The sequence below is a fragment of the Plecotus auritus genome (genome assembly GCF_963455305.1).
Source record: "Plecotus auritus genome assembly, chromosome: 9".
Lineage (NCBI taxonomy): Eukaryota > Metazoa > Chordata > Mammalia > Chiroptera > Vespertilionidae > Plecotus > Plecotus auritus.
Window position 1 is genome coordinate 29,356,231 of NC_137783.1, and position 23,861 is coordinate 29,380,091.

The 23,861-nt window shown below is 38.3% G+C and overlaps 1 protein-coding gene across 2 annotated transcripts; it reads right to left on the reverse strand.

Annotated features, from left to right (window-relative positions):
• Positions 1 to 405: 405 nt before the first annotated feature.
• On the reverse strand, positions 406 to 22,597 carry MINPP1 (multiple inositol-polyphosphate phosphatase 1). Of its 2 annotated transcripts, XM_080642586.1 has the most exons (5): positions 21,936 to 22,597; positions 18,996 to 19,193; positions 17,379 to 17,476; positions 11,686 to 11,819; positions 406 to 3,453 (listed from the first exon to the last, which is right to left on the reverse strand). In XM_080642586.1, the coding sequence occupies exons 1-5, from the start codon at positions 22,567 to 22,569 to the stop codon at positions 3,057 to 3,059; spliced, it is 1,461 nt and encodes a 486-aa protein (XP_080498712.1). In that variant the 5' UTR covers positions 22,570 to 22,597; the 3' UTR covers positions 406 to 3,056. The 2 variants fall into 2 exon arrangements, with proteins under 2 accessions (XP_080498712.1, XP_080498713.1); XM_080642587.1 differs by lacking the exons at positions 11,686 to 11,819; positions 17,379 to 17,476 and having other exon boundaries at positions 21,936 to 22,594.
• Positions 22,598 to 23,861: the final 1,264 nt, after the last annotated feature.

Consider the following 23,861-nt stretch of genomic DNA (forward strand, 5'->3'; position numbering starts at 1 on the left):
TGCAAGTATTTATTTTCAGCTTACATTTGGCAGAAGACAGTCCAAATTCCAAAGATAATTAATGAACCATATGAAATGCCACCTTAGAGAAATATAATCCAAAAATGTATACTTATACATTCTAGTTTGGTTGCTTGTAAGTTCCGAAAATTTAAGGGCCTCTATCAGTTCTACAGTTTACGAAAGGAAAGCATTCAAGTAAAGATATCATAAAAGTTGATTATGCCTGGAAAAAAACAAGCTCTTTTTCTTTACAAGTTGAGTTTTGCTTTCAGTATTAAAATTAAGATTAAGATTATGGTACATACAAAAATAGTATCCAGTGGATGATTATGTGTGGAGAGCAGAAACTTCAAAATGATTAGAAAAACCAGTAAGTACAATACACTGCACTCATGAAGTTGCAGATTAGACAGAAAAATGGCGAATGTCCATAGGTTAAAATGTCATGTTGGACAGGATTAAATTGGGATTAACTGAAGTGATTTGGTCACCTATTATGAACGAGCTCTTGTTAGCCAAAGATTTTTTTTTTATGTTCAACTTTTGATATATCCTATCCTGGGTAAGACCTTTAGTTTTCATCATGATATTCTTGTTTCAGGCATTTCCAAAATGAGAATAGCACCAGAATAATATCTCTCTCTCTATCATCTCTGTATTAGCAAAAATAGACCACATTTACTCTCCATCCTGAAATATTTTACTTAGCAATGACTACAAAGGTGACATCGTTCTATTTAACAATGAAATTAAACAACTGCTATAACTTTCACATGAAAGTTATAAGAACTATATTCATTCAGCATTAGATGCCCACAGACTGGATCTAGTGTTTGTACATTAAAAAGTACTCAACAGGTATTAATGAATTGATGGTACTAATTTGTGACAAATGACCGGGATTAATGAGTCTTAAAAAACAAATACAGCAGATTCAAGAATAATATGCACAGTACGTCCTTTTATAGAATATTTTAAAACTTCCACAATACTACTACAAGCTTCCAGAGTCAAGCATGTAATGGAATGGTGATTACTGAATTTTATGCTGGCAGGGTGTGAGGGCAATAGCATCAGGGAAGCATATAAGTCCTCAATTGTTCTTATTTGGATCTAAGTCAAACATTATAATGCTAATTTTTATAAAAGAGGACAATGGGCATAAATGTTCTTTACCTTATTCTCTCGTCTACCTATTTACATAGTTTTTGAAAAAGCAAGCACCAGACATTTTTGCAGGAACAATCAGCAGTATATTGATGGATCAATAGGATTTACCAGCTAATTATCTATTTTAGGAACATTATTAATTTGAAGATCAATGATCTATGCATCTTCTTTTATAATTGCAATATATAGTTGTGATGTGCCTTAGATTTTTAATAAAATGGATTTCCATTTTTCAAAGAAGTTAAAATTTGAGAATATTTCAATTAGAAGAAAATTGCCTGATTTAGTCAAAGCTGCTTAAAATCCCAAACTTTTACCATCAATGACTGATTGTTTATCAACATGAAGAGTAGAAAAGACCAAGAATTTTGTTTTTTGTTTGTTTAATCCTCACCCGAGGATATTTTTTCCATTGATTTTTTTAGAGTGGAAGGGAGGGGAGAGACAGAGAAACATTGATATCTCACATTGATTGGTTGCCTCCCACATACTCCCAGAAGGGGTTGGGGGTGGAGCCAGCAACTGTGCTCTTGATGGGAATCAAAACCGCAACCCTTCAATGCTCTAACCACTGAGTCAAACCAGCCAGGGCAAGAATTTTGATTATTATAGCAAAAACTTTCATGGTATTTGACAGAATTCAGAACTCTTTTTTAAAAATGGGTTCATATCTGTGAAACTAAGCCAGCCAGGATAAAGTCCTTATTTTTTAAAAAAGAGCCTGGCCAGTATGGCCCAGTAATTGAGCACTGACTCATGAGGTCAGGGTTTGATGCCTGGTCAGGGCACATGCCCAGGTTTTGGGCTCAATCTCCAGTAGGGGGCATGCAGGAGGCAGCCAATTGATGATTCTCTCTCATCATTGATGTTTCTATCTCTCTCTTTCCCTTCCTCCCTGAAATAATAAACAAAAGGAATGAAAAAAAATTAGGGAACCAGAGGGTGTCCCCCAAAAATGTATACACAGACTTTAACAGCTGATTCTACTACATTTTGAAAATGAAATGTCTTTTAATAAACATTGCTTTTATAATTATTCAAAGTGTGTATACATTTTTTGGGACACCCTGTATAAAAACTGAAGCTTAGTGACAGAATGCTAAAAATTGCTAAGCAATGGACTGAAGAAACTTTGATTCTATCCATCTGACATTGCTAATGGTCCTCTTTGCCCTTCTATTGTTATATATATAAAACAGGTATGATAATTAAACACTGGCCTTGCAGGACTTAGTAGAAGTCTAAAAGGAATTATTGAAAAGTCTTCAAATACTTTTTAAATACTATTAACAAAAACATTTATTTTATTTTATTTTTTGTCTTTCTTCAATGAAAGTGTCCTTTTACATCAGACTGCTTAATATTGTTTCAAATTCTCAGAGAGATCTTAGCTTTCTTCCAAAATGATATTCCCAGTGTATCACAATATTTCTGATTAAGAAAGATAATACTAGAACTGTGCTACTTGAGGAAAAAAAAGAGAGAATTGCAGCACAACTGGTAAAGTTCCTGGACTTGGTTCAATCAAGTTATGGATCATCCAACTGACATACTTCGTTACTCCAGCATTTTCAAGCATTATTTTGAAAACATATTCTGTGTGAGATTTCTTGTATAAATAGGAAGAATTTAACTTCTGTAAACATTTGCAGTGCCAACTATTTCTTTGAATAGATATTTTTCCCCTTAAGAGAGCTGCTCCAGTGAAGAATTGTTGCTTACACATTCATGTCCAGACTCAAAAAGAAACTCAATGTTTTTCTATGAAGACAGAAATACCCAAGTAATGTGAAAGCTTTCTGTAACCAGGGATTGCCCACCTACTCCAAGCATGTAATCACACCCTATAGATTCCTGATGAATTAAAAATGTTCTCCAGTTACTCATAGTTCATCAGATGTGTTGTTCACCTTTGGTAATTGACATTCTTCACTGGTATGACAACTCTGAAGGATGTCCTTGTAGTGGTTCTTCAGATCATCATACAAAGAAGCAGTTTCTTGTGAGTTAGCCAATGGTAACACCTTTTCATTCAATAACATCTGCACTCGGAACTCTTCTTTAGGAGTCTTAGCATTTTTACAATGGTAAAGCACAAATATCAGGTTTGAGGCATAAGGTACAATGTGACCACTTCGGAACTTCCGATGCATTTGTTCCTTGTAATTGTAAGCTGTGAGGGGCTCCTTGTCTTTGAAATAGCCCATGAGAGAAAGCAGTGGAAGAAGCGTCTCTGCATGACCAAACTGAAGGATGACTGGAGAGGAAATTGGCTGAGACCTTAAATGAGAAATTGAGAAAAAATATGTCTATGTATCCATGTCATAGAAAATAATATCTACACTTAGAAGCATACAACATTCTCATCAACAAGTGTTTGAAAGCCTCTCTTCTTAACTGGTATACATTAAGTAGGGCATCTAAAGCACCTAAAGCCTCGTATTTATTTCCAAGAAGCATCCCCTTAGGTCTGAAGTTTCAAAGCAGTACCATTCAGACCAGAGCTATATTTGATTTCACCTGCATAAATATTTTTCAATTTTACATTATTTGTCAGTGTTTCAAAATTGGGAGATTTCAGATTCTTAAAAATCCAGATTTTTTTTTTTGGCTCCTCTTGAAAAACTGAAAGATCTGGCAACATATATATTCCTACAAGGCAAGCCTATATAATAAAGAGGTAATATGCAAATTGACCATCACGCCAACACCGCCCCCATGTGGACACAAGATGGCCAGCAGGGGAGGGCAGTTGTGGGCAATCAGGCCAGCAGGGGAGGGCAGTTGGGAGGGACCAGGCCTGCAAGGGAGGGCAGTTGGGAGTGATCAGGCCTGAAGGGGAGGGCCATTAGAGGTGACCGGGCTGGCAGAGGAGGGCAGTTGGGGGGGGGGACCAGCCTGCAGGGGAGAACAGTTAGGGGAGACCAGGCCGGCAGAGGAGGGCAGTTAGGGGGCAATTGGGCCAACAGGGGAGCAGTTAGGCGTCGATCAGGCTGGCAGGGGAGTGGTTAGGGGGTGATCAGGCTGGCAGGCAGAAGCGGTTAAGGGCAATCAGGCAGGCGAGCAGTTGGGAGCCAGCAGTCCTGGATTATGAGAGGGATGTCTGACTGCCCGTTTAGTCCTGGATTGTGAGAGGGAGGTCTGACTGCCCATTTAGGCCCGATCCCTGTGGGCAGTTGGACATCTCTCGAGGGGTTCCAGATTGGAGAGGGTGCAGGCTGGGCTGAGGGAGACACACACACACACACACACACACACACACACTGCACAAATTTCGTGCACCGGGCCTCTAGTAATCAGTATAATAGGAATTAGGATTACCCTCCAGAGGGGACATAAACCTGTTAACATGGGACATACGTCACTCCATGCTATCTAACATAGGATATTTCATTACTTCCCAGATCCCTTTATACATTTGAGCATATGCAAGTCAAAGCTAATACAATTTCCATAATGTAAATATAATGCAATTTAATTTATAGTTTAAGTCCTCTAGCTATGAGGCAGTAACTCCAAAGCTAGGAACCATCCTAGAAATCAATGTTTTTTAAAGTTTCATTCTTCTTGATTTTTTCATTTATTTCAAAAAAAAATTCAGAGCTCACTGAATGTCTAGTTTGGGTTTTAAGGGTAAGAAGCCAAATTTAGCACACTTTTAAATAAATTACAAGATCTAAAAGAATGTTAAGTATTTTTTGCATTAACTCAAAAGTATTTCCATTAAATAACAGCTTAGACTATAAGTCACTTGTCTCAAACATAACTGCTTTTCTTCACTATTCTACTTTACAAGCTGAAATTCAACTTAGTAATTCTTAGTGGTTCAAGTGTTGAAACTAGAATATATATGACAAAGCAGTCTTCTTCAAGGCTCCTTAAGAAAGTAGGAGTTAAAAAAAAAAAAGAAAAAAAAAGAAAGCAGAAGTAAAACATCTATTCATAATTATGACAAAGGAGCAATGACAATACAGGAACAATGGAGCAAACACAGTCTTTTCAACAAATGGTGCTGGAATACTAGACATCCACATGCAAAAACAATGAATTTGGACACAGACCTTAGACTCTTCACAAAAACTAAAAAAGGACCATAGACCTAAATGTAAAACTCAATACAATAAAACTCCTAGAAGATAACAAAGGAGAAAACTTAGATAACATTGGATATGGCAATGACTTTTATATATAACACCAAAGGCATGATCCATGAAAGTTAACTGATAAGCTAATCTTTATTAAAATTGAAAAACTCTCCTCTGTTAAAGTCAATGTCAAGAGAATGAGAAGACAAGTCACAAACTGTGAGAAAATATTTGCAAAAGACACCTATGACAAAGGCCTGTTATCTAAAATATACAAAGAACTCTTAAGACTCAACAATAAGAAACAACCCAATTAAAAAACGGGCAAAAACCCGGCTGGTGTGGCTCAGTGGTTGAGCATGGATAGACCAAAGAACCAAGAGGTCCTTGGTTTGATCCCCAGTTAGGGCACATGCCTGGGATTGCAGGCTCGATCCCCAGTGGGGGGCATGCAGGAGGCAGCCGATCGATATTTCTATTTATCCCTCTTCCTTCCTCTCTCTCAACTCTCTCTCAAATTAATAAAAATATATGTTTTAAATGGGCAAAAGACCTGGAAAGCTTACCAAAGAAGATATACAGATGGCAAGTAAGTAAATGAAAAGGTGCTCCATGTCATGTCAGTAAGGAATTACAAATTAAAACAAGATACTACTACATATCAAAATCCAGAAAGTTGACACCACCAAGTGCTGACAACAGGATTTCACTTAGTCACTGCTGGTATGAATGCAAAATGATATAGCTGCCCTAGTTGATGTGACTCAGTGGATAGAGCATCAGCCTGCGGATAGAAGGGTCCTGGGTTCAATTCTGGTCAAGGGCACATGCCCTGGTTGTGGGCTCCATCCCCAGTAGGGGTATGCAGGTGGCAGCCGATCAATGATTCTCTCTCATCATTGATGTTTCTATCTCCTTCTCCCTCTCCCTTCCTCTCTGAAATCAATAAAAAATATAAAAATAAAATCAAAGGGGGCTTAATGGTATCTTATAAAAAATTATATAGCCATTATGGAAATCAGTTTGGTTATTTCTGACAAAAGTAAACATACTCTTGCCACATGATCCTTATATTCCTTGGTATTTATGCAAGTGAATTAAAAACATCTATACAAAAACTTAAACATGGATATATATAGAAGCTTTTTTTCATAACTGTCAAAACTTAGAAGCAACCAAGATGTTATTTAATAGGTAAATAAATGGTGGTATACCCAGATAATGAAGTATTATTCAGTGCTAAAAAGAAATGAACTATCAAGCTATGAAAAGACATGGAGAAACTTAAGTGCATATTACTAAGTGAAAAAAGCCAATCTAAAAAGGCTACATAGCATATGATTTCAACTATATGACATTCTGAAAAAGGCAAAACTATGAAAACAGTAAAAAGATCAGTGGTTGCCAGGGGTTGGGGTGAGAGAAGGATGAATAGGCAAAGAACAGAGGATTTTTAGGGCAATGAAACTATTCTGTATACTACTACAATGGTGGATACATGTCATTATGCATTTGTCCAAACCCAGAGAATGTACAACACCAAGAGTGAACTCTAATGCAAACTACTGACTTTGGTGATAATGATGTTTCGTTGGAGTGTTATCAATTATAACGAATGTAACACCGTGATATAGAATGTCAATAGTAAGGGGTAATACTTTCTGCTCAATTTGGGTATAAATCTAAAACTGATAAAGAAGATTTTATTAAAAACATAACAAACCTACTGCCATGGGAATATATGTGACTCAAAAGTGGGTATTTTTATTCCAAAGAGTTAACATAATCCGTCTTAAACAGCTGCTCATGCTTATACCTGTTTACCCTTTCAGATGACTTACATTTCAATTTTTCTTTACAAAGTAGCATTAAATGTTAAATGGAAAAATATTTCTATTCTAAATTATATCCAAACATCAAAAATGGAGACTTATATACCTTCCGTTAGTGGGGGTTAAAGAGTTACGGAATTTGTGTGTGGCCACAAATACAGTAGGGCTTTCTTATTGGTTTTTATAACTCTAAAGATGTCAAAGCAAATACACAAGAGTCTTTATTTATGATCCAATTTTTATCAAAGGCCATTAAAGGTATGTGCCAAGTTTCTGTAAAATAAATCAGTAATTTCTGTTAAGCGAGTTGGTTCCATTTCAGGAACACACTATTTTTTGCTCTGCCTCACAACAGAGAGTAAATCTTAGAAGTGTCACACATCTGCTAAGCTCTAATTTACTCCAGTTAGTTTCAGTCCAATTACTATTTGAAAGAACCTAATTTCCAGCTTGTCCTTGAATTCTATACCCAAGTCCCAAGGAAGTACAATCTAGAAAATGTAAAGTATCAATACAAATATAAGAAAACAAGTGATTAATCTATATGAATGTGTATATAGAAATACACTGTTGGAATCAATGTTTTAGGATTGAGAAGTGGTCAAATCCTCTCATTTTAGAAATAAGGAAAAGACAAGTGAATTGCCTAATGTTATCTAGCAAGATAAAAATGCAGTTTCTCCAAATTACAGCCCTCTTTTACTATTGTAAGTTGGTAAGAAGATTTTAATAAACCTTCAATTAAAAATGAAATTTAATTTGAAGTCTAAAATTCTGTTGTTAAATAAAGGCTGATTACTATGTGTATGTTCAAAATAGGTAAAACACTCCAAAAAAGCACTTCAAGTCATTCAAAAAGTTCAACCAGAAAAACAACCAATACTTGCATGTTTTTCCCCTAAATATACTCAGCTTAGATCTCTCTAAGCTCTTAATTCAAGTTTCACACTTAACTAATGTTACAGAAGGGGTGTTTTTAAACATGATCCATATAATCCCCATACTTATGTAAGTGCACAAATAAGCAACATGAACTGCCAGAGATATGAGAAGCTTTGGGAAGAAAATTAACAGGAAAATTTTTTTATCTTCTTATACATCTGATTGAAATATCAGCTCCAATGAGGCATCTGGAGAAGCATCTGTTTGACAGCTTAACACAAATGTAGAACTAAAATGGCTCAAGCATAAAGATTTTTTTCTCAAGCAAAGACATAAAAATAAATTCTGCTTCCATTCAAGATGGAATAACAGGGACCGATTTACCTTCCTGCCTTGAACTACTATAAAATCAGACAAAATATACGAAAGAGCATTTTTTCAGACATTCAACAATAAAGAGTGAAGGAAGGCAAATCAGGTGAAACCCAACAACTGTCCCAGATTACTGCCTGGAGTTTCAAGGCTGCAGCAAAGAGAAGGGGAGCCCCCCAAAATATGAAAAGATGCTCAATATCATTAATTTTTAGGGAAATGCAAACTAAAACCAAATGAGATACTATTAAACACCCATTATAACGGCTAAAATTAAAAAGATCTACCAAGTATTGGCTAGGATGAAGAATAACAAACTTTCATACATTGGTGGGAAGAGATTGGCAGTTTCTTAAAAAGTTAAACATACACCTATATATGAGTCAGCTATTCTAGTTCTCTAGATATTATCCAAGAGAAAAGATATGCATATGTCCATATAAAGAACACAAAGGTCCACAGCAGCTTCAACAGAAAACAACACAAACGTCTATCATAAGGAGAGTGGAGAAACAAATTGTGGTGTACCCATGGAGGGAATATTACTCAGCCTTAAAAAGAAATTAGCTACTGATAGCCACACAACATGGATAAATCTCATAACATTGAGCTGTGTGAAAGAAGCCAAACCAAAAAAACATACATATTATATGATTCCAGTATATAAAATTTAAAAAAAAAACCACAAATTAATTTATAGTGTCAGAAAGCAGATCAGTGGTTGCCCAGTTTGGAATGGGAGTAGGTTGTGGGGGGGGGGGGGGGGCATGGAAAGTAGATTACAAAGACTCACAAAGAAATCTTTCATTATCATAATTTTGGTGACAATTTCATGGGTATAAACATATATAAAAACTCATCAAATTGAACACTTTAAGTATGTGCTGTTTATATCAACTATACCTCAATAAAGTTATTTTAAAAAAATCAAAAATATTAAGGGCTGATATGCTGAGGTTAGTGACAGAAGTTTTCAGTAACCAATCTCAAAGATTCCTCCCTCCCATCAAGCCTTTACCAAACCTCAGTTCAGATTTAGTCTCCTTCAGCACTTTTTTGTTTTAGTGGTTTTACAAATATCCTCCAAACCAGGCATGAGTTCTCTGAGACAGTAATTTAAATGTATTCACCTTTTGCCTGCGTAAGCTGTGTTAAGAGTGGAATGGGAGTAACACTGAAATTCAGGAAAGCACTTAGGAGGCAGGTGCTAAAATCTAGGAGAAGATATTAGCTAGTATAAACTGAGGTGGTAGTGATACCCATGTAATTAGCTAGGTATTGCTAATAGGGAAGGAGCAAAGGGAAGGCCAGACATTAAAAGCATGGCCATTGGGCAGCTTGTAGATCACAGGGGATAAAGGAGTCCAACAAAGGGGAGACAGATCATATACAGTGAAGCTGGGGTGACTAGGGAAGGTACCTGCCTGACAGTCAAGCCTGGAGAACCATGGATTGGCCAGAATGGGTGCAGCCAATGCAAGCCTATGAAAAATCAGGAAGACAAAATTCCTAAACCAAGGAATCCTCTCTCTTATTGCTCTTGGCTCATGGAGCTCTGTTGTACCCGATTCTTTACATTTCCTCTGTATGGCCCACAGCAATGCAGACTCCAATGGATTGAAGTTGGGAACACAAGCTAAGCTAGTCTGATGCTGGACTGGAGTGTGCAAACATGGAACAAAAATTCTAGACACTGGCTCCGATTTTAGCCCTGCTAAAGGCAAAATGGGACTTCTTCCTTGGTGGTACTGAGGGAAATGAAACCTTGGCAACTAAGGGGTTTGAAATAAAACTTTCCACAGAAATAAAACTTTCTATAATTTCTCATCCTCCCCTGTGAGTCTCAGAAAATTCATTTTCTTGGGATATCGCAAGAAGCCCACTCCCACTAGCAACAGATGGAGATGTGGACCCCCTACTTCGACCAATAACAGTAGCAGTGGGGGTGAAGAGAAGTGGAAGAGATTGATATAAAATGGGAAGCCAAAAGAAAAAAAATCACAATATCAGGAGTAGATGTAGAAGATGAGGAAGACAGTAAAAATTATGCATGGGTTTGTGGCTTGGCTGCCTGGGAGGATGATGGTGTCAATGACTAAAACAGGGAACACTGAAGAAAAAGGCTTGTGGATAGTCCTTCAATATCCACTGAGCATTCCAACTGCATTCCACACTTGTTCACAGGCACTGAGAGAGAGAGAGAGCGGTGAAATAAACAAAGTTCCAGGTATCACAGACCTATAGTCCACTGAGAGTCAAAAAGTATCTTTCCAGAAGCCACTGGCTATTTGAATCTGCATTCAGAGTACATTGCTTTTTCCCTCATTTAGCTCGTCTCTTTCAATAACTAGCACTAAAACTGAGGTGGCACCTCCTGGTACACTGAGTTAAAATTCCCTGGAACACTGACTTCAGAAAGTTAGCAAAAAGACCAGTAAGAATAGGTTCTGAGGACTTAGAATCTGCATGCATTTCTAAGAATTTTAAAAGACAAAGCTCTCCCATTATAATGGGCTAATTAACCAAATGGCTATTTTATACATTTATTTCCATGCTGCCATCTTATGTTAAAATATGGAACTACACAACCTTAAAAAGCCATATCCTTTCAGTGAAATCTGAAAATACCAAGATTAGAGTCAATGAAATGTTAGAAAAAGGATAATGAAAGCTATTCAATGAAAATAACAAATATTTATAGCAATTAATTTTGGTGTCTGAGAGTATCACTCACACACACACAAAAAAAAGATCTCATGAGGTCTTTTTTGTGTGTGTGTGAGTGATACTCTCCTCACAGCCAAAAGTCCAATTACATTCCAGAATATAAACTTTACTTTAAAAAAGCAGGATAGAAATATACTGATAGAAATAATGGGGAAGGAAAGAATAGAATAAAATCCAGGTATATTACATTTCTTTATTAAATACATTGTTTTTCTATCATAGCTGCTCAGAGAGCAACAGTGGTTAAATAGCAAATCTAGCCCTGGCCGGTTTGGCTTAGTGGATAGAGCCAAATACACAAGCAAAACCTATTTTTAAAAATCACCCATGAAAAAAATATCTTCCATAAGCTTAACTGGGCACTCAGAATATACATCATGCCCTGGCCAGTGTGGCTCAGATGGTTGGAGCATCATCCTGTACTCCGAAAGACCTCAGGTTCAATTCCCTGTCAGGGCATGTGCCTGGGTTACAGGTTTGGTGCCTGGTGGGGGTACATGCAAGAGGCAACCAATCAATGTTTCTCTCTCACATTTATGTTTCTTTCTTTCTCTCAAATCAATAAACATGTCCTCAAGTGAGGATTAAAAAAAATTTTTTTTTTTAGTTTTTACCTTTTTTTCTGTTCAACTGCTTTGTCCAAATGCCGAAAGATATCCTGAAACAGGATGCAGCTGGATCGACTATTAATAGTATATCCATATCCTCTTTTCCAATATTGTTTCAGATCATTTAAATATTCTAATACCTAAAAATAAAAATTTCAAAAATCATTTTTTAAATCATTACATTTTTACTCATGTAACAGATTCCCTAATTTACATTTACCATTTCAAGTACTTACTAATTGGACCCAAAGATTTATGCCATACAGAGATATATGTTGACATATAAATTTAAATTGTGGGAATGTAGAGGACATCATGAAAAAGCAAGTTAGACCTCACAGCCAAAAGTCCAGCATCCCTAACAGTTCAGAACAGTGGGTTATTAAAGACATGTGTTCACATCCCCTTTCTTCTAAAATTATATTAAGATGATAGCAAAGATATATACAGAAAAAGAAAAGATATACATGGAATATTATTACAGTACAGAAAAATGCCAAGAGTAGATCAGGAATTTTTAAGAATTTTAGAAAGGTAGAAATCAGACAGAAAATGAGTTACTTTGATTAATATATCAGTTTGGCAAAAATAAAAGGAATAAAAGTAGGCCAAAAATATGAAGAACTGGTGCTGCTGAAAGGAATGTATATTGTTGTAGATATTCAAAGGGCAAATTGGCAAAATCCATAAAAACTTATATCTCTAAGACCCATTTAATTCCATTTCTAATAAAGTAATATTCACAGAGGAACACGAGAGAATATACAAGAATGTCTTACAGCAGCACTGCTTACAGGAATCAAAAAAATATTCCTGAAAATACCTAAATATCATTAATAGATAGAGAGTTAACTAAACTATAGTATACACATACTATGGAATACTATGCCGTTATTAAAAATTCTACACTGTTGCCCTGGCCAGTGTGAGCCAGTTGGTTGGGCATCATACCATACACCAAAAGGTTGCTGGTTCAATTTCTGGTTAGGGCATTGACCCTGGCTCGATTCCTGGTAGGGGAGAAGCAGGAGGCAGCTAATTGATGTTTCTCTCTCTCTCTCTCTCTCTCTCTCTCTCTCTCTCCCCCCCCCCCCCCAAAAAAAAAACCAATGAAAAAAATTCTATTTTGTTGATCTACAAGTACTGACATGGAAGCTCTCCAAGATATACTGCTGAATGAGAAGAGCAAATTAAGAACAAAAATAGTAAAATAACCATTTGTTACCAAAACACACACAGACACTAGACTGTTTACATTCCTAGGAATGATACAGATTATAAATAGCATAGAAAAGGGTGGAAAGATATACATCAATTTACAACAGTAATTAATCTCTGTGGAGTGGTCTTGAATTGGAGTTGGTGATTAAGGTAGCCTTTCTTTACCTGAAAGTTAAACTTTGTACTCAAGTATTATTTGATCAGATAAAAACCGAAACTAGAGAATTAAAACCTGCAACCCAATAGAGGTACATGAGAGCCAATGTAGTGGTTATGAGCCATTCTTCCCAAAAGAGCCCCTAGGCAAGCATGTCAAACTCGCAGGCGGTGGGCCGCATGCCTCATTTAATGCCGTGAGTTTGACATACTTGCGAGAGAAACTAAGTAAGTACAAGCCATAAGTTTAAGAGCAAGAGCAGGCTAGTGCCATATGACCAAAACAAAACTAAATATATATTAAAGAGGCAACTAAACAAAAAGTTAGCAAAAAGTCCAAAGTAACCATTTTTAAAAAGTAAAAAAAGAAACTAAAATAAAAACAATTAAAGTTCTATCAAATCTATTCAGAAAATAAAACAAAAATGGTATCAGAAATGAAACAGAAGTTATAACTGGAAATTTTTTAAAAATCCTATTTGCACTATTAAAACTTTACATCAAAAAGACTTGGCTGGCGTGGTTCAATGGTTGAGTGTCGACCTATGAACCAGGTCACGGTTCAATTTCTGGTCAGGGCACATGCCCGACTGCAAGCTCGATCCCCAGTGTGAGGTGTGCAGGAGGCAGCTGATCAATGATCCTCTCTCATCACTGATGTTTCTCTCTCTCTCCCCTTCTCCCTTCCTCTCTGAAATCAAGAAAAATGATTATATATACCTATATATAGCTACAAATATAGGGCTATATTAAGACAAATGTGAAAACTTGAATATTGTATATTAGATATGTAATATATATATAATTATAGTTTATTATAGTTATGTATGAGAATCTTCTGGTTGAGATGCATAGCCAAGTATTTAAGGGTGAAGTTTCTTGAGGTTTGCAAAAGAAAAAGATTACATATATGTGGTAGACAGAATAAATGACCCCCAAAGGTGTCTATATCCTAATCCCTAGAACCTCTGAATGTTATTTTACATAATAAAAGGGAATTTGTGATTAAGTTAAGGATCTTAAGATGGGAAAATTATCCTAAATTATCCAGGTGGACCCAATATAATCACACAGATCCTTTTAAGTAGACAGAAAGGACAGTCAGAGTAGAAAACATAACCATGGAAGCAGAGGTCAGAATGATACAAGGAATACAGGTTGCCTCTAGAGCAGCCGTGGGCAAACTACGGCCCGCGGGCCGGATCCGGCTGTTCTATCCGGTTCTCTTGCTCTCCCCTCCGCTCCTTTACTTTGAATTTATATTAGTTCACACAAACACTCCATCCATGCTTTTGTTCCGGCCCTCCAGTCCAGTTTAAGAACCCATTGTGGCCCTCGAGTCAAAAAGTTTGCCCACCCCTGCTCTAGAGACTGGAAAAGGGGTGAGGAACCTTTTTTGCCAAGGGCCTTTGAATATTTATAACATCATTCACAGGCCACACAAAATTATCAACTTAAAAATTAGCCTTATATATTTGGTCAAACATTTAATTAACTCACCTCCACGTCCCTCACTCCCCTAAAGCCTCCAGAAAAAACACAGCCTTCCTGAAACCTTGATTTTAGCCCTATAAAATTCATTTTGGAATTCTGACTTACAGAAGATAATAAATTTGTGTTGTTTTAAACCACTAAGTCTATGGTAACTAATATATATATAGAAAAAAGCAAATGTAGCAAAAGAAAGGTTAACAACTGGTGAATATAGGTGAAGGAGATGAACATTCATGGTATTATTCTTACAGTTTCTGTTACTTGGAAAATTTTCAAAATAAGTTGCAGGAGAGGCATTCATAATCAATAAAGAGATAAAAGGGTAATCTTAAAAAGAAAAGTAAAAGAAGACTAGTATAGAATCTTAGTTATAGGGGTGTTCCTGAGTCACCTGATAGTTCCATCCTATATAATAAAAGCGTTAATATGCAAATTGACCGAAGGGCAGAACGACTGGTCGCTATGATGCGCACTGACCACCAGGAGGCAGACGCTCAATGCAGGAGCTGTCCCCTGGTGGTCAGTGCACTCCCACAGGGGGAGCGCTGCTCAGCCAGACAGCTGGCTAGCCCAGCGACAATGGTGGGAGCCTCTCCTGTCTCCGCTGCAGGCGGGCAGTAAGGAGCGAGGGGTCCCGGCCTGCGAGAGGGATGTCTGCCTGCCAGCTTAGGGGGCTTAGGAATCGGGCCTAAGCTGGCAGGCAGACATCCCCCAAGGGGTCCCGGACTGCGAGAAGGTGCAGGCTGGGCTGAGGTCCCCCCCACCCCCCAGTGCACGAATCTCGTGCACCAGGCCTCTAGTCTCTTAATAGATAAGGAAATTGTGAGGCACAGAAAGATTAAGTGTTACTTTGACCAAGATCTTAACTTCCAGGGTTTTTGTAATCTATCAAACTATCTCCCAGAAGAGAAAGAGAAGATGCACAAAAGGATAGTGCAATGTTTAATTGGAAAGGGATTCAAATAGGGAAAGGGAAGGAAATACAAGTAGGTGACACAAAGATGAAGCAGAGGCTGGCTATGATCTGAGATGTATATTTTACTGCAGAGAAAGTGGATTGCACTTAATCCAGAAACTGTCAGTCCTCAGAAGTAAGGGACCACATGGAGAGCCACTCAGAATAGGAAATGGGCAGATAGCAGGAGGCCAGATGGGCACATGCCGAATATTCCAACAACTACAGTAATTTGGGCAAATAAGTTATTATTCTGTTAAAATTCCCCTTTTGCCAACACCCATCAGTCATTTTACACAATACTGAAAATTCAATTCTGTTCATTGGCTTTCTTCCCTAGAGCAATATGTGTAGGGAGAAAAGGGAAATGTACTATTTTGACACATATATAAATGGTGACCATAAATCTCAGTTTATATCTATACCAGCATACTTACTAATGGTGCTTATTTCACTTTAAAAGTATCCCAATTTAAAAGACAAATTTTATGATCATCCTAAGCCAGTGGTCGGCAAACTCATTAGTCAACAGAGCCAAATATCAACAGTACAACGATTGAAATTTCTTTTGAGAGCCAAATTTTTTAAACTTAAACTTCTTCTAACGCCACTTCTTCAAAATAGACTCGCCCAGGCCGTGGTATTTTGTGGAAGAGCCACACTCAAGGGGCCAAAGAGCCGCATGTGGCTCGCGAGCCGCAGTTTGCCGACCACGGTCCTAAGCAAAGGGCATAACAAAAGAGGGAACACAAGTAAGTTTCTGAAGTGATGAATTGTAGACTATTAGAGGAGATAAGAAAGATACTGGGTACCTGGGACAAAGAAAAAGATCATCATGACACTCAGGATCACAGAGAGAAAATATAACACACCTATTACTTTTGGTGCTCAGCATCCTAAAGTAATCATCTACTGAGGGCCCTTTCCCCTTCTTCCAACTCAGCCACTAAGCCCTAGTTCCACATTGGCACAATACCACATAAAACCTGCTTGCTGGTCACTTGTCTTTGAGGAACAAAATAAAGCACTCCTTTACCATCAAAGATACATTAGTTCTCACCTTAAAAGCCTGCTTCTATCTGCAAAATAGTATTCTACTTTTCAAAATTTGAGGTTAAAATTTGAAATTAATTTATTTTCATATGGAATATTGAAGGTTTCATATGTATGCAAGGGATGAAGATGATTAAGGTTTCAAAAGTCCATATTCCTTAATGATCCATACATACAAACATCCTATCTCATCCCCAGAATTCTACCCAATGCTGCAATCCTCAATACTTAAAAAAAAAAAAAATTAATGCTCTCCTACCTCACCACTCTGGCTTCTAACATCCCAAAACTGACCAGAATTTACCTCCCTCAAAGTCACCAGAAGCCTGTCTACAAAGAAGGCATATGGCTGAGAAGGAAAAAAATATGAAGTAGGCAGAAAGAAATTGTAGATGAATTACTGCCATCACCAGGTGGAACAGAACTCAATTTATCATCCAAATTGTTATAAAAGAAACAGATATTTGGAAAACCATTCATCCTCTCTGAGCCTTGGCTTCCTATAAAAAGGAGAATTTAAATTATATTAGCTCTATCATCCTCTCCAGCAACAAAATCTGATATTGGGTTAAATTTGTTTTTAATTAGGTGGACCTAGAAATCAAATCACAATGGAAGAATGTTTTCCAGAGTTTTATGAACCCAAACTAGTTATAAGTAGGTGGGCCCTATCTGAACAAGCAATCTCTCTTTAGGTAAGAAAAATTATGAGTTAGTCAAAGATAGTTAATGTTCCCTACTCTGCTTATTTTTTGAGAAGATACTTCAAGCAACAATAAATCATGCAAAAAAGCAAAGAAACTGCAAAATTAACACTTACCATTGCATCATCTGTGTCAAAAACATCACACCAAGGCGATTTAACACCTTTAATTGCCAGGTCAAATGAACAGGTGAAAAAAGCTACCTGAATCAAATCTGAGGGGGGAAAGGTAAAATTTGTAGGTTACTACTTTGTAATTTTTCAAAGGCTAAATATCTATAGAATGCCATGTGCAGCACAACTGAAGAAACTGGATAAAGTTAGTTGTCAGTTACTTCCTGGCTATCAAAGATTAAGGCTAACTCTGTATAATCCAAAGGGGAGGAACTGGAACTATCTGGAGAACCATGAGGATATCTAAATTTCAGCCCAATTAAACTAAAAAGAATTTGTACGACAAGAGCTCCAGCCCCAGGATTCAGGTTTGATTCCCAGTAGGGGGCGTGCAGGAGGCAGACAATGGATGTTTCTCTCCCTCTCCCCTCCTCTCTCACTAAAAATCAATTTTAAAAATCTAAAAAAAATCTCACAAAACTAAACAAACGAACACTAAAAAACTGGCAAGGAATGATTTAAATGCTCAATTCATTACAATGATTACCTCTGGGGAGAAAAGGAGATGAATGAGATCCTCCAGCAGAACCAAAAGACTTCAATATACTTAAAACAACTGAAGCATAATATTAAAATTTGATAAAAATAAGTTGTGGGTATAACAACATTCATTATATTAGCCATTATTATTATGTATATGCTTGAATTATTTCCTAATAAAATAAATAATTTTTAAAACTGGCAGGTGACCAACCAATTTGGAGAAAAAGAAAAAATTCAAGTTTAAATGCTAGCCTAGTCTAGGCATTTTCACTTGCTTGATCCTTTAAACGTTAAGCATTCAGTCTCCATGACTGACAGATTCCAGTCTACATTTTTTCTCCAATATCTCCTATTTCTAGTCTTTTGGAAATTTATTCACAATATAATGAAATCCACAATCTTTGTCTGAATATCTGTCAACACCTACTCTTATGCATTATAAATTCCTAAAAAAAATTATTATTTTTCTTAACTTCCCATTTCTAAGTGACCATATGTCCTGGTTTTCCATCTGCTTTCCTGGCATAATTATTAATAATGTCACTTTCACCCTCAAGTGTCCTAGATTGCATGATAAACTGCAGTCAGCTCATCTCCACTGCAATACCTTATGACAGACATGACTGTCCATTTTCTCGGCATCTCTAAGTTTAAAGCCTGAAAAAATAAAATAAATCACACTACTGTGCCTTTCACTTTCTAAAACTTAACCCTTTCAAACATGAACATGTACTTCTGAATTGCTTCAAAAGCACTTTTATGAGATAACACAGAAAAAATAATTTTTGTTTTATATATAATGCTGAAAGTTGAAACTTTATATACCTCTGCCATCAAAAAAATTCCAGAATATAGTAAGAATCCTGTACATTAATTTACATAAAACTCAAAGAATTTCAATCTAAAAATAGTTAAGCATGACCAAAAAAAATATATTATTTTCTTTTTCTTACTGTAAAGTCAATTGTGGGCCTTTTAAAAGGAATAACTTTATTCTTTCATATTTTTTTCCATTTTCAGAGTTCAAAAACCATTTAACTACTTCAGAACTCAAATGAAAGCTAATAGGTACATTACCTGCATTTAAATTGTTGACTGGCACTTGCAAAGTAGCTGCAACTTTTTTTAAAATGTTCTGCATTTCTGGTCCAGTTTTGAAGGCTTCTACATGATAAAGAGCCGTATCATTCCTTTCCACTTCAGTTAAAAACTTTTCACAATGATCAAAGAACCTCATTAGTTTATCATTAATTCTTGGAGGTCCACACTCCATGTCTGAAAAGACATAAAAGACAATTTCAAATTATTGAATGTTTTGTTTCAAGTGTGAAAAAAACACACTAAAAACCTATTTATTCATGTTTGAAATAAGCACACATTGTTCAAGAAAGACATAGGGCAAAACTACTCCCTTTTGTAATAGTAATTCATGAGTATATGCTAGAAAAGTCTAAAGAAACAGTGTATCAAAGGTAAAATGTGTTATAACAATACTACACAATAAAGATAATTGAAATGAATGTTTTCTTAAAGAAAGCAAAAATAATTAGCCATAAAACGTACAAAAATGTGTTATGTAAGTACTCTTTCTGTTAGGCACAGAAAACTTGAAAAACTAAAAATTAGCAAAATTTCTAATTACTAGGTTAGAGATCATGCAACAGATAGAATCTATTTTTCTACTCTAAGCCCAAGTCTAAACACAACATTTTATTTTCTAAATTAACTTTCTCAACCCTGTTTACTTCACAAAAGACTATGCTTGGGACAAAAACTACTAACAACGGAACAAAATACACCTACATTTCTGTTTTTCATTGTGCTAGGAGCTTCTGATTTGGTTTGTTTTCTAACTGAAGCTCCCAAAAACTTCCCATTTAAAATTTAACAAGTTATATTATTTCCCCAACTTGAAACAAGTATGTATTGGAAAAGCATTCATAATCATGCTTCAACCATTGGGATGAATTTTCATTGACTATGAAAAGAACACCAAGTATAATATTTCTGTATATAAAGTGAGAAAATTAAATCTAATTACACTGTTTTGCTTTAGATGGGTGTGGAAAAATATATATATCCATTACAGGTTCTGAAATGGATAATTCTGCCCACTTTAATTGCAGATTTGATTACAATTCTTAAGAAAGCATGTTAAGTAGGAAAATAAGTGATCTCTGCCATCTTTTTGTGATCTCAAAATACAATTTTCCAGGTGGATCTGGATATTTAATCCTTGCTATTATCTAATACTGCTGCTCTTTAAACAGAAACAAAGGCATCGTTGTTTCTGTAAGAATACAAAATTTAATTGTGTCCTCCCTCAAAAGCCCAAATGTACACAACAGCCAGCCAAACTGTCTCTAGATAATAATTAGCTAGGCAAAGATATTTATTCTGAGACCGAAAATGGTGAGGGGGTAGGCTTATGTTGGATTCTTCTGATCCCTGGCTTTGTACTTCCAAGGCCAATATCACCTAGGAGGTCCAATGGCCCCTTTTTATATATACTATACAGGGTGGGCCAAAAGAGGTTTACAGTTGTGAGTATGCAAAACAGAGTTTATTCTTGTATTATTATTTATTGTATTGTTTTCCATATGAACAACTGTAAACCTACTTTTACCCCACCTTGTATATACTATGCTATACTAAAATATATTCTACTTTCCACATTCAATTAATTTAACTGATTTATGGGGAATTTTCACTCATATTAATAGAAAAAGCCTAGCTATAACTAAAAAGCACAATTCAACAATGACTAATTCCAAGTCAGCCAAATAAATTACCCACAGAGCAATTAACATGTCACACAATCCATGGAAGAACCCCTTGGCTATGGTTGAACTGCTTAAGGATGGCCACTGGAGAAATGAGAAACCAGTCTACTTCATTTTTCAATTGGACTTTGAAACTAAATGATGTCTAACCTCAACTCTGACCTTCAAACTGATCAAAAAAGTATTCACTCGATCATGTCTCCGGCACAAAAATGTTATGTTTTTATTCTTATCCTTAAGTTACAGACAAACAGAAGTTATTTATATAGTGTGAGGGTTAAGAGACAAGCTCTAAATCAGATTTTCTGGGTCCATACCTAGCTATATCAAATTAGACAAATTAGTGTTTGTTTCTCAATTTCCTCATCTGATAGGGAGAAAATACTATCAACCTCAGCGAGCTGTTGTACACATAGCAGGTATTAAGTGTTTGCTATTAGTACTAACTGTGTCTATTGAACATTTTCTGAGGTGGGGGGGAAGCATCATTCCTGGGAAACAGAAGACCAGGGAATCTGGGCCTGAGTCCACAAGGCATATTCTTGGGCTCAGCTGTCCCACCTTTAAATTAAAGGGCCCCACCATATGATATCTAAAATTTTGCAAAAGAATAAGTAATGGAATAAATTAGTAAAGTACTGCGTGTTACCACGGACCACAGCTACAACGAAGGTCACTCTACAGTACATATAAGAACAAAACAGAAAAAAAGCAGAGCAGTAAAGAAAATTTGAGAATATCTTCCTAAAATAGGAGATAGGTCTAGAACATCTGAAAAAAATGATAAGTTAAAAAAAAAAATCCAAATAGTATCAGAAACAAAGCCTGAGGAAGAAAGTCCTAGCTTGTATTTAAAGTGTGCCCAATTGTAGAACGAGCAGCCCCGGGAGGGAAGAAAAGGAGGGCTTGTTGCTCAGAGGGGGCAATTCAATTCGGGAATGGATGATCAAAAACGGCCCTGGTCTCTTTTCCTATTGGATCCCCTAATGTCTACTACCACGTCCTGCACGTGGAAGATGCCATGTTCACACCTGATAAAAGAACAAATAAATGTGGTATGTATGAGAAGCGAGATAGCCAAGTCCAAGTCCAGACCAAACCATGGGATGGGGTTCGAGAGATGGGGGTTGAGACACAGAGGGAAGTGAGAGGCTGGGATTGGGGAAGTTCTGAAAGCGAGAGGTAGGGGTGGGAAGAGGAAGGCAGGGGACTGGCCCGGCGCCCCAGAGGTCACCTGCAACGTCGGGGGGCGGCAGCCCGGGGTGGTAGTGCTGCCACAGCCCCTTCAGGAAGGCGGCGCCGCTCTCCACGCAGCGGTGCTTGGAGCTGGTGATGAGCTGCAGGCGGCCGTAGTTCTCGCGGCTGAAGAGGGCCGGGAAGAGGGAGGCCAGGCGCAGCGCCAGCTGTCGCATGTCCTGCCGCCCCTTCTCTACCAGCTGCCCGTCCATCCAGTCCGCGTACCACAGGGGCCAGGCGGCCAGCGTGGCGCCCAGGTCTCGGCCGGCGGCGACGGCCGGGTCACCCCCGGGCCTGCGGGCCTCCAGCAGCCCGTGCAGCTGCCGCAGCTTGCGGATCTGTTTGGCCGTCGGGTAGCGGGTGCCGTGGCGGATGAGGCCGACCAGCTGCACCGGGGTGCAGGTCTCCTCCAGCAGCTCCGGGTCGCGCCGCGGCGACTCGGGGTCTCGCAGCAGCCCGGGGTTGGCATCCTCGTAGCGAGTTTTGGTGCCGAAGTAGGGGCTGAGCGCCAAGACCGCAGGATGCTCGGGCTCCGGGAGGGAGCAGCGCGAGAGCGACGAGAGCAGAGCCACCGCCAGGACCGCGGAGGGTGCCGAGGGAGCCCCGCGCAGGCAGCGGGCACCGCGGAGCATGGTGAATGGGCGGCAGCCGCTGACTTCCGGTTCCGGCGAGCACGGGGCGGGACTGGGCGTCGCTTCCGTCGGAGCCCCGGGGACTAGCAGCTGGCGGTGGACCCTGTGCGTTAGCGGGAAGCGGCGAGGAACCTCGTGGACCTGAGCGCGAATGAAACCGAAGAAAACCCCGAGGAGCTTTGGGGACCTGTGGTTTGGGTGGCGCCGGCGTTGCTGGCCCCGAGCGTGGGCGAGTTTCCTCGTCGCAGGTGCCTCAGGGACTGACGCCACGACGCCCCCGCTTTCTGAATGTTCAAAGGTGTGAATAAGCCCGCACTAAGCCTTAGCCTCCAAAGCGGCCAAAACAGGACACCTTTGAACAGCTGACTCTTGTAGCACCATCCTTACCCGTTCTACTCTGCCTTTCAAAATAAAGTCTGAACCATCTCGTCAAATCCACCCGAGGCTGTTGTTAAAAGGGCAGACCCTGGGCCCTGCCCCGGCATGCCTTCTGAAGCCCAAGGTGTGCGCCCATTAGTATTTGAACACTAACGATATACAACAAGGCAGAGAAGAACCTGGAAGAAGGCTCAGTTCTCCAGGAAATTTAATTCCTGAGCTTTTGGTCGTCTCTTGACCCAGACTAGCAAAACTGACTAACGTGAGGCCGCACCCCAGAAGTATTGTGTTTGTTGATCCTGAAGGCGTAAAGAATAAGACATCGTGATCCTGATAATTTGGGCGCATTGAGTCATAGCCCAACAGATTTACTCCGTTATTAAATATGAGTTCATCTGCTACATGAAGCAAACAAGCTCTCTACCACCTTTACAAGTCCAAACTCTACGCCCCTGTAATTACTCAAATCAGCAGCTAGGTTTTTTGTTGGTTATTGCTCAGAAATCTTTGACACACACACACACACACACACACACACACACACACACACACCCTCCCCCCCCCCCCCAAATCGTAACTCTGAACAATATCTTATTTTCTCCACTTGAACCCCAGTTTATAGGCCAGTTGGAAAAAGAATGTAAGTATTGAAGAAGTTTGGGTCAGTCTTTGTAAGTGTCGCTTTTCCTTCAAAGACACTAGTAAATTCTCTTGGCAAGTCATCTCCATGCTCACTCTGTCCTTAAGTGCCGCTCTGATCCAGGGGGGTGCACCTCTAAATGTTAACCTATGAAGAAGGTACCAAGTCTTCCCAAAGGCATCACTCCTACCTAGTGAAGCAGTCTTTACAGACCCTAACTACTTACAAAACCTATGTCATGTATTTGATATTTGGCCCTAGCTTGATTTTATTT